We start from the raw sequence: 12,490 nt of genomic DNA, 5'->3' as shown, positions 1-12,490 counted from the left end.
AGAATGAAAGTGGACCATGTGCTATCGCCATTCACAAAAATTAACTCAAAATGGATCAAAGACCTGAAGGTGAGACCTGAAACTATAAAACTCATAGAAGAAAATATAGGCAACACACTATTTGACATTGGGTTTAAAGGAATCTTTTCGGATGACATGCCTACCCAGACTAGGGAAACTAAAGAAAAAATAAACAAGTGGGACTTTATCAGACTAAAGAGCTTTTATAAGACAAATGAAACCAGAATCAAGATGAACAAACAACCAACCAGCTGGGAGAGAATATTTGCAAAACATACATCTGACAAGGGGTTGATCTCCATAATATATAAAGAACTCACACAATTGAACAACAAAAAAACAAACAACCCGATCAAAAAATGGGCAGAGGAAATGAACAGACACTTCTCCAAGGAAGATATACAGATGGCCAATAGGCACATGAAAAGATGCTCAACATCACTAATCATCAGGGAAATGCAAATCAAAACAACACTAAGATACCACCTCACTCCCGTTAGAATGGCTATAATCACCAAGACAAAAAACAACAAATGTTGGAGAGGATGTGGAGAAACAGGAACCCTCATACACAGCTGGTGGGAATGCAAATTGGTGCAGCCTCTATGGAAAACGGTATGGAGATTCCTCAAAGAATTAAAAATAGAGATGCCCTATGATCCAGCCATCCCACTACTGGGAATCTATCCAACACACGTGAAATCAACAATCCAAAGAGGTTTATGCACCCCTATGTTCATTGCAGCATTATTCACCATAGCCAAGAAGTGGAAGCAACCTAAGTGTCCCTCGACTGACGATTGGATTAAGAAAATGTGGTATATATATACAATGGAATACTACTCAGCCATAAAAAAAGACAAAATCGTCCCATTTGCAACAACATGGATGGGCCTGGAGCGTATTATGTTAAGTGAAATAAGCCAGAAAGAGAAAGACAAACACTGTATGATCTCACTCATATGTGGAATATAAACCAACACATGGACAGAGAAAACTGGACTGTGGTTACCCGGGAAGTGGGGGTGGGGGGTGGGCACAAGGGGTGAAGGGAGTCATATATGGGGTGATGGACAAACAAAAATGTACAACCCAAAATTTCACAATGTTAGAAACCATTAAAATATCAATAAAAATCACCAAAAAAAAAAAAAAAAACACTTCACTTCCTACCAAAAATTCCAGTCACTACCAAGGAACCCTCTGTGATGGCCAGTCTCCTCTGCAGTGCAGTTTGAAATAGCGCTGGTCATGACTCCCAGCAAGTTGGCCAATTTTCATAGGCTGTTCCCCACATATTCCTTTCCTGGAACAAAAACTCATCAACCAACAAACCTAAAAAGCTAATATGGAAAAAGTTTTTCTCAAATAAATATATGATTATGCTCTAGGAGTAGTTTGTGTTAGTTTTTTTAATTGATAAATAACTAACATACATAGAATTTACCATTTTAAAGTGTACAATTCAGTGGTTTTTAGCATATTCACAAAGTTGTGCAACCATTACCACTATTAAAATTCAGAACGTTTTCATCACCCCAAAGAGAAACTCCATACTAATTAACAGTCCCTCCCCATTACTCCATCTCCCCCCACCCTACGAGGAACAACTAATCTACTTTCTGTCTCTCTAGATTTGCTTGTTCTGGATATTTCAAATAAATGGAATCATAGAAATATGTAGCTTTTTGTGTCTGGCTTTCTTCATTTAGCATGCTTTTAAGATTCATGTATTAGTACATCATTCCTTTTTGTGGCTGAATAATATTCCATTGTATGGATTTGCCACATTTTGTTTATCCATTCATCCATTGATGAACATTTTAGTTGTTTCCACTTTTTAGCTATCACGAAATGCTACTATGAATATGCATGTACAAGTTTTTTGTGAACATATGTTTTCAATTCTCTTGGGTACATGCCTAGGAGTAGAACAGCAGATCACATGATAACTCTACTTGTAACATTTTGAGGAACTAGAACACTGTTTTCCATATAAGCTGCACCATTTTACATTCCCACGAGCAATGTATGCGGGTTTCAATTCCTCCACATCCTCATCAATACAAGTTATTTTTTGTTTACTAATTAATTATTATTATTGTCATTCTAGAAGGTGTGAAGTAGTATCTTGTGGTTTTAAGGTGCATTTCCAAGATGACTAACGATATTTAGCATCTTTTCGTGTGCTTCTTGTTCATTTGTATTTCTTCTTTGGAGAAATGTCTATTCAAATCCTCTGCCCATTTTCTAAATTGGACTGTTTTTCCTACAGTTCTAAGAATTCTTTACATATATTCTAAACACTAGCGTCTTATCAGACATATGATTTGTAAATATTTTCTCCCAATTTATGGGTTGTCTTCTCACTCTCTTGATAGTGTCATTTGATGCACAGAAGTTTTTCCTTTTGATGAAGTCCAATTTATTAATTTTTTGTCACATGTGTTTTGACGTCATATCTAAGAAACCATTGCCTAGGTCACAGAGATCTATGTCTATGTTTTCTTCTAAAACTTTTATAGTTTAAGCTCTTATATTTAGGTCTGTGATCCATTTTGAATTAATTTTTGTGAATGGTGTGACGTAGGGGGTCCAACTTCATTCTTTTGCATGTAGATATCCAGTTATCCCAGCACCACTTGTTTAAGAGACTATTCTTCCCCAATTGAATTGTCTTGGCAGCCTTGTTAAAAATCAATCGAGCACAGAAATAAGGGTTTATTTCTGGACTCTCAATTCTATTCCATTGATGTCTATGTCTCTCCTTATGCCAGTACCACACTGTCTTGATAACTGTATGTAGTTTTTCAGTAAGTTTTCACAGCAGGAGCTATAAACCTTCCAACTTTGCTCTCCTTTTTCAAGATTGTTTTTTGCTATTCTAGATCCCTTTCATTTCATGAATTTTAGAATCACCTCATCAATTTCTACCAAAAAAGGCAGCTGGAATTTTAATAGGGATTACACTGAATCTGTAGATCAATTTGGAGAGAACTGCCATCATAACAAAATTAAGACTTCCAATCCATTAACAGGGAACGTCTTTCCATTTATTTAAGTCTTCAATTTCTTTCAACAATGTTTGTAGTTTTTAGTGTACATGCCTTGCAATTCTTTTGTTAAGTTTATTTCCAAGTATTTTGTTCTTTTATTATTTTTAATTGTAGTGAAATACATATAACATAATATTTACCATCTTAACCATTTTTAAGTGTACACTACAGTAGTGTTAAGTGTATTCACACTGTTGTGCAACCAATCTCTAGAACTCTCTTCATCTTGCAAAACTCTATACCCATTAAACAACTCCTCATTTCTCTCACCCCCTAGTCCCTGGCAACCACCATCCTACTTTCTGTCTTTATAAATTTGACTACAGTTGGTATGGCATATAAGTGGAATCATACAGTATTTGTCTTTTTGAGACTGGCTTATTTCATTTAACATAATGTCCTCAAGGTTCATCCCTGTTATAGCATGTGTCAGAATTTCCTTCCCTTTTAAGGCTGAGTAATATTCCATTGCACGTATTATTTTGTTCATTTTGATACTACTGCAAATGGAATTTTTTTTTAATTTCATTTTCAGATTGTTCATTGCTAATGGATAGATACACAATTCTTTTTTGTATATTGATCTTGGATTCTGTGCTTTTGTGAACTCATTTATTAACTCTAATAGTTTTTATGTGTGTTCTTTAAAATTTTCTACACACAAGATCAGGTCATCTATGAGTAGAGATAGTTTTACTTCTTCCTTTCCAACCTGAATGCCTTTTATTTCTTTTTCTTGCTCAATTGCCCTGACTAGAATCTCCAGTATGATGTTGAATAGAAGTGATGAGAGCTGACATCCTTGTCTTATTCCTGATCTTAGGGAGAAAGCACTCAGTCTTTCAACATTAATTATGATGTTAGCTGTGGGTTTTTTATAAATGCCCTTTATCATATTGAGGAAGTTCCCTTCTATACCTAGTTTGTTGAGCATTTTTATCACAAAAGTGTGTTGAATTCTGTCACATGATTTTTCTGAGTCTATTGAGATGATCATGTGGTGTTGGGGTTTTTTATCCTATTAATTTGGTGTATTACTTCGATTTTAGTATGTTGAACCCAACATATTCTTGCATTCCTTGGATAAATCCAACTTGGCCACAGTGTAAAATTATTTTTATATGTTGTTGGATTTGGCTTGCTAGTATTTTGGTGTGGATTGTTGCAAGTATATTTGGATTTGGTTTGATAGTATTTTGGTATGGACCGTTACATGTATATTCAATAAGAGATATTGTCTTTTGTTTTCTTCTCTTGTAATGGATTTTTCTGGTTGTGGTATCAGGGTAAAACAGACCTCATGGAATGAGTTGGGAAGTGTCTTATTTTTTGGAAGAGACTGAAGGCTTGGTGTTAGTTCTTCTTTGAATACATCATAGAATTCATCCATGAATACATCTGGTCCTGAGTTGTTTGTGGCAAGTTTTAAAAATTATTATCTCAATGTCTTTACTTGTTATAGATCTGTTGAGATTTTCTATTATTGAGTCAATTTCAGTAGTTTTTCTGTTCAAGAATTTGCCCATTTCATCTAGGTTATCTAATTTGTTGGCCTTACAGTTACTCATAGTAATCTCTTATAATCTTTTTTACTTCCAGAAGGTATGTAGTAATGATCCTTATTTTGTAAATCACCCCTTAGAAAGATCTCCTCTTTCCTGATTTTAATAATTTGAGTCTTTTTTCTTTTTGTCTTGGTCAGTCTAGCCAAAGGTTTATTTTGTTTATCATTCCAAAGAACCAACTTTTGGTTTTGTTGATTTTCTGTTTTTCTAGTTTCTATTTCATTTATTTCCACTCACAATCTTTATTATTTCCTTCCTTCTGCTTGTTTTGAATTAGTTTGCTTGTTTCTATTTGTAATTTCTTAAGATGGAAGATTAGGTTATGATTTGAGATCTCTTCTTAATGTAGGCATTTACTGCTAAAATTTCCCACTAAGCACTACTTTAGCTGCATCTCATAAGTTTGGTATGTTGTGTTTTCATTTTTATCCAAGTATTTTCTTCTTTGACCCATTTTTGTTTTTCCTTGTGATTACTTCTTTGACCCACTGTTTGTTTAAGAGTGTATTTAATTTCACATATTTTTGAATTTTCCAAATTTCCTTCTGTTATTGGTTTCTAATTTCATTCCATTGTGGTCAGAGAACTGATTTTGTATGAATTCGATTCTTTTAAATTTATTGAGACTTGTTTTATGACCTAATATATGATCTATCCTAGACAATGTTCCATGTGCACTTGAGAAGAATGTGCATTCTGCTATTGTTGGATGGAGTGTACCTACTGAAATAGTGTACAGTAGTACAGTCACCTTGCTGTAACTGTACACTGCACATATTCTATTAATGCAACCTAACATTTTTCCAACAACCACATCACAATCTTAGCTCCTATGTGAAAGGTATCACCTAACCTGTCTTTTAAAGACAAGGAGAAATTCAGCATTCAATGCAAAAGGAAGGGCACTGAAAAGTCACAGAGGCATAAGAGAACATCAAGTTCTACAAATTGCAAAAACCTGTAATGTTTCATTTGTGTATTTCCTTTTGATTGGCCAACAATGGTAAATTTAGTGTAAATTTTAGCTTCACCACAAATTTGAGTCAAATGTAATTATGGATGATGACCTTCTGATTACCTACAATTGCTGCAAATATTTGATTTTTTACCCTGATCCTTTGAAACACAAGTGGACTTTTAGTTTATGAAACTGCATATACTAAAAGAAGAACAACAGTACTGTGACATTTAACCAAATTAGATTAGAATTTATGGAATTCTCAAGGTACTCTACCTATTTATTAGATACTCTTTCTTGAATCTTTTGGGCTGTGCCAGCTTCTGGATCCTTTTGGAAGGTTGGCTAAACAGTGCGGGAGAAGGGATCTCCCAGATTACAGACTCTCTACCACAGCCGTAGTAATATTGAGCCCTGCAAGTTGTAGAAGAGTAAAGAATTGGGTGAAATAAGCATGAATTTAAATTATCATAGTAATTTCCAACATTGACCCCTGGGTCTAGGGGAGCAGGTACGACAGTTTACCCCTTTACTGCTGAGCTATTTTCCACATGGGGAGAAATTAGAAATGTTACGGCCATCAACTTTTCAGCTGGCTTCTAATATCCTATTCCAAAACAGACAATTTTCTGTAATAAATAACTTGCATCTTCTAAATAGACCAAAAATATACAGATGAAAAGAGAAAAACCAAATACTTTCTTAGCCTCCAATAGATAATAACTAGAGATTGGACAGATATTAAAAGGAAAATAAGACAATATATGAACAACTTTAGGCCAACAAATTTTAAAACTTGGATGAAATGGATAAATTCTTTGAAAGACACATACCAATGCTCATCTAAAAAGAAATAATCTGAATAGCCCTTGTCAAGAGTTTAGCTAAGCTACTCCATGGTATTGTTGCCTCGGCATCCATTTTGTTTGGCTAAGCAGCCCGCAGCGACAAACTGAAACTAGCCACTCATGTAAGCACATGCCCTAGACAGCAGCCTGCAGAGTTACAAGTAAATGCACGTTCCTGATGTGACTTCCCCAACAGCCCTTATGACCAAGTCTCCCCTGACTCCCAATGCCTCCCCCTTCAATACCCCTTAGATAAAACTCCCAAGGAGCTTACCAAAATCCTGCTCTTTTGGTTTGAATTGACCAATCTGGCCTTAGCCCAGGAACCCCAAAGCACTCCACCTGGGTCCCTAATTCACGCATATGCCCCAGGCCCTGCCTCTCTCTGTCTGCACTCTGCCTTGACCTCCCTATGTGGCCCGATATGTGCCAGGTACTTCCTCTAGGACTTGTGAGTAATAAACTTCTATTTCAATTTCTGTTGTGGTCTGTTGTTGAACCGTGGCCCTGCACTCCACTTAACAAGTGTCGATTTGACAAATTCATAACAGCCCTATATCTACTAAATAAATTGAATTTATAGTTAAAAACCTTCCCAACAAAAAACTCCAGACCCAGATGACTTCATTGGTGGATTCTACCAAATGTATAAAGAAGAAATAAATACCAATTCTGTACATTTTTCAATTGATTCTATGAGGACAGCATTACCATAAACAAAGAAAGACATTACAAGAAACAAAGACATTACCAGAAAACTACGGACCAATATCCCTCATGAACATAAATGCAAAACTTCTACAGTTTTATTGGAACACAGACAGGCTCAGTTTACATAATCTCTATGGCTGCTTTCCCGCTACAATGGCAGAGTTGGGCAGTTGCAACAAGGACTTTGTGATCAACTTTACCATCAACTTTCCGGCCCCTTACAGAAAAAGTTTGCTGACTTTTGATTAAAGTTGTATATTAAAAGAGATAGAGAAATGGCCACCTCAATTATCTTGGAAACAAAACTTCAGATAAATAATAGTATCTTCACCTTTTTCTTGTTACTTTAACCTCCCTCACTGCCTGAACCCATCTCCTCCTCCACCCACAGTCTTTCCTCAAAGAGACAACCAGCAGCAAGCCTAGTCATTCAACAAGCATGCACTAAAAGCAAAGTGGCAATGGGCATCAAAAGCCTTAACACTATTCTTACCTTTAGATATAGTAATTATCTCATGGTAATCAAAGCCATGGGTGGTATACAAAATTCATGCACTAATAAGTTCATCCACTGCAATGTTATATATAGTACATATCCTTGCCCAATACCCTAACTTTTTATACAAAATTAAAATCCTGATAAGCCAAAACATTATAAGATATAATACAAGTCTGCAATAGTTAAATATTAGATCTTGCTCTGGAAAAGTTTTACTGTAGCATCACATTGGAAACAGATATAGAATCCCTAATCCTCAATAAGTTTTAACTATAGATGGGATAATTTATGGCTTTTAAATAAAAGGGCTGTTCATTCTCCCTAGAAACTCCTGATAAAGTAACCAGATCACACACCAACACTAACCTGTTAGGCACATATCGGTGGGAGACTTCCTTGGGCTGGGCGAGGTCCTCAAGTCTTCTGGTCAGATGAGCCTTCAGAGTACCCTGGGAAACAGGGCGAATAGGATCTTGATTCCCCCAAAACAGTTGTCTGTTAAAAAGCAGAAAAATAAAATAAGGAACTCACTACTAATGGACATCTTAGAAATGGCTCTTCACGGCTTCCACACTGATTTTACTTCACTTCCAGAACGATCTCTATTACAGAATCTTACAATTTTCAGGCATTAGAAACAGATAAACTACACATGGAAGTTAAAATAAGAATAAAATGAGACTGTTTTAGCTACTGTCTTAAAACATGGCGACCAAAAATGAACCTATTAGAAAGAGCTCTGTTTCTGCCATCATATAATTAACACTGTAATTTATAATCAGGTTGACCTAAAATGGGCATGCCACCTATCTACACTGCTCTCCCTCTTTGGATAAAGCCGTGTACCGGATCTGAAAATAAAACAGCATCAGGGTAGTAGTAATAGCTTTCATTTGTGGAATATTTACGGTGGTCTAGGCACTGGGCTGAGTGCTTTACAGACATCAAATCTTTTAGTCTCAACAGCCCTGTGAAATAGGTATGATTATTGTGCAGGAGGTGAAGAGAAAAGGAGAAATCAGCCCAGGAGTAATCTGAAAAGGCTTCATGGAAGAAAGTACAAGGCACAGACTGTTAGAAATGAGGCACATTCCACATTGGGGCAACCATGAGAAATGGGGAATAATCAAGTATCGGACAAGGCATGTTTGAGCAGAGGCAGAAAGTCATGTTGGGAAGTAATTAAGTAACATTGCTGGAATGGGTGGGGAAGGCAGAAGGCAGCCTTGAAGGCCCGGTTGAGGAGTCAGAAAAAGGTACCTGGGCAACCTGACTTTGCACATAACTGAATTTGCCAACTAATTGAGTTTACCCTTTTAAAAGGCCCTCGTTTTTCATTTCTTTGTGTATATTTTTGATATGTTTCCCCACTCTGTGTCAGCCAGAGTCACTATTAGAAATATTAATTAATTAAATTAATTAAACCCTCATCTCTTACATTCTGCTGATTCCATTTCCTAAATATGGCTCAAATCTGTCCATTTCTCCTCATCCCCATCGCTCTCTCCCTTGTCAGATCCCATTATCCCCCTTCTGTTTTCCACACCACTCCCAGAGTGATCAAGTCACCCCCTTGTTTAAGACACTTCAAAGGTTTCCACTGGCTTTAGAATAAAGTCCCAACTCCTGACTGTGGCTTACAAAGCCCTCCACAATTCGGACAAAGAGAGCCTGCCTCTCCAGCCTGTCTGTTCTTCCAGGGGAGGGATCATGTGTTAATCTTTTGGAGATTTCCGCCTTGCATAGTTTAGTGCTGTACATGACAGTTGCTCAATCACAGTTTGATGATTGAATGAAGGGCGAAAATTGGGGACCCACCTGATGGTGATGTGACACACAGATTAGAGAAGAGAGAATGACCACAGGGAGAGTAACAGGCTGAAGCAGAAGTTGGGGCCTCAGGCGAGGAGGGCCAGAGTGGGAGTGACAGCGGGAAAGACAGTAACTATGCTTCCTGAAGAAAAGACTGGTGGATAGAGCGAAGAGCACCATGGAAGGGGAGTCAGGAGAGGAAGACTTCGAGACAAGATGGATGAGATATATCAAAAAGCATCAAACGTAACTTAGACATCAAAAAGGATGGAAACCGGAAAAAAGAAAAAGGACAGATAGTATTTGGCCAGGAGAATATCAGTGGTAACAGAAAAAGTGAAGAGTGCCTTAGGGGCAAACACAAAAGTTCAGGTGAAGAGAGGCTAAGGGGGCCAGGGATTAGGAAGTGGGGGTGACGGATAACATACTGGCTTTGTATTCATTTTTCCAAATTCAAAGCAAAAGTTACTTTAGACACAACAATTAAATCAAGTCCATAAAATATGGTCCTGATGATGCCTTCTAGGAACTGAACCCTCAAGAAATTAGTGCTGCTTGAAAATTCTGGCCACAGAAACTAGAAAATACATAGTGTGAACTAAAAGCATTGAGGATTATGTAAAAGGCAGCAGATTCGGCTCAATGTAAATTAGAAGAAAAGGATCAGTGGGGTGAGAGAGACTGTACAGTCAAGAAAAATGTGGATGCAAAGTTCATCAGGAAGAAGGGAGACTAACAATGTTAAAGTGGCATATTACGCAGATAATTCTTCACTCTACCATATCAGCATTTAAAAATCACCTGTGTTTAACTGTTACATGGCTAGCAATATGAAGGAAATTACATTTTAATCTTCTATGGTCCATATGAAGGACTTGACCCTAGAGCATAGGATTCTTATCCATATCATACCTGTTCGAAGGATCCATGAAATATAACCAAGTGTGGCACAATCACACCCTAGAATTCTAGAATGGGGAAATAGAAGGGTTCTTGAGAGTTCTGTGTTCAGTCACTCCTTTCTGAACAGCTAAATCTCTAGTCTCTTAAAGATTTCCAGAGTCAGAAAACACAAATTTTCATCAGTCTAATTCCAATGTGGGGTTGTTCTGAAATTCTTATAATCTCTCCTGTGACAACAAATATTTATTTAGCTTTCACCTCTTTAAATTGCTTTACATACTTGAAGATAGAAGTCAGTCTTTAATCTTTCTTTGCCAGTCTGGCCAACCACAAATTCTTTGAATGTGTCCTCAGAGGATCCATTTTTCTTTTAATAATTTTCTTCCTTGGCTTTTGAGGTCCTCTCCTCCTGATTCTCTCTTGCCTACTCTTTCTCAGTTTCTTTAGGTAGCGCCTCTTTCACAACTTAAACAATGGCATGTGCCCCAGGGTTACATCCTCCTTGATAATTTTTTTTATTATTACTAAATACTGGTGATTCCAAAATAATATCTCCAAGTATTCGCAAGTATTCTCCTGAGTGCTAAATCTATATTTCCAAACACTTACTGGATGTCTCAAAAGCATCTCACATGACCAAATGTACCTTCCTCCCAAACCTGTCTCCATCTTGTATTTCCTTTTGCAGTTATAATAGCATTTTCCACCCTATTTCCAAAGATAGAAACCTAGAAGTCATATTTGACTCCTCCTCTCCCTCAGACTCTTATACTTCATTTGTCACGAAGTCCTGTCCATCTGCATCTTGACTCGAAGCTTTCTCTTAACCCCTAAGGCCACTGTCTTAGGACAGGCCTTCATTATTTCTCTCCTGCATTATTGTAATAGCCCCAAATCAATCTTCCTGGCTCTAGCTCTCCACGCCGTCAAAAGGGCTGTGCCTTTCTAAAACAGTCAGTATGATATAATGTCAATAAATGGGCTTTATGGGCAATGGACACAGATTCAAATCCCAGTTTTGGTACCTGCAAGATGGGTAAACTTGGGCAAGTCACTTAATTTTTCTGGGCTCAAATCACTCCTTCAATTTCTCCTAATCAAATCACTCCTTCAATTTTTCTACTGGTTTCAAACAGGGGTGGGGTGAACGGGAGTGTTCTAAGATTATTGACAGTTGTAGCAATATTCATTAACACATCTCTTATCAATGTGTACCTCTCATCAATGTATATGTGTATGTACCCATTCACAAGAAAGAGAGAATTTAAAGTATATTATACATATATTTTTTTAAGCTGTTTTTCCTTTTTTTTTAAATGATGTGCAATTTTTTTTGAGGAAGATTGGCTTTGCACTAACATCTGTCGCCAATCTTCCTCTTTTTCTTTTTTCTCCCCAAAGCCCCAGTACATAGTCGTGTATCATAGCTGTAGAGTTGTAGCTCTTCTATGTGAGATGCCGCCTCAGCATGGCTTGATAAGCAGTGAGTACATCCACATCCAGGATCCAAACCGACAAACCCCTGGTCACCAAAGCAGAACGGGTGAATTTAACCACTACGCCACCAAGCTGGCCCCTAAAGTATAGTATATTTTTAATATTTACAAACAAGCCTTTTTTGTGGGTGTGTGAGGAAGATGAGCCCTGAGCTAACATCCATGCCAATCCTCCTCTTTTTGCTGAGGAAGACCGGCCCTAGGCTAACATCTGTGCCCATCTTCCTCCACTTTATATGGGACGCTGCCACAGCATAGCCTGACTAGCGGTGCGTCAGTGCATGCCTGGGATCCAAACCCAGGCTGCCAGCAGTGGAGTGTGTGCACTTAACCACTATTCCATGGGGCCGGCCCCTATAAACAAGCCTTTTAAAAATTCAATTTTTAGATTATAGCAAAGTGGTAAGATACAACATTAATATCCAAATCCTACTGATTTCTTATACACCAGCAATTAACAATTGGAATCTGAAACTAAAAACAACACCATTTACATTAGCACCAAAAATTTTTAAATACATAGGTATAAATCTAACAACATATGTACAAGATCTATATGAAGAAAACCACAAAACTCTGATGAAAGAAATCAAAGAAGAACTAAATAAATGGAGAGAGAGT

At 37.2% G+C, this 12,490-nt stretch overlaps 1 protein-coding gene across 1 annotated transcript in view; it reads right to left on the bottom strand.

Annotated features, from left to right (window-relative positions):
* Positions 1–12,490, bottom strand: part of SPMAP2L (sperm microtubule associated protein 2 like) — a 60,711-nt gene that overhangs the window by 15,935 nt on the left and 32,286 nt on the right. The window contains exons 4-5 of the mRNA XM_058547142.1: positions 8,025–8,153; positions 5,877–6,014 (exon numbers count right to left, since the gene is read on the bottom strand). Coding sequence (XP_058403125.1) covers positions 5,877–6,014; positions 8,025–8,153 — 267 coding nt within the window. The remainder of the gene's footprint in view (positions 1–5,876; positions 6,015–8,024; positions 8,154–12,490) is intronic.

Source organism: Diceros bicornis, chromosome 8, assembly GCF_020826845.1.
Source record: "Diceros bicornis minor isolate mBicDic1 chromosome 8, mDicBic1.mat.cur, whole genome shotgun sequence".
Lineage (NCBI taxonomy): Eukaryota > Metazoa > Chordata > Mammalia > Perissodactyla > Rhinocerotidae > Diceros > Diceros bicornis.
Note: the sequence above shows the minus strand (reverse complement) of the source record. Positions and strands in the feature narration are given on the sequence as shown.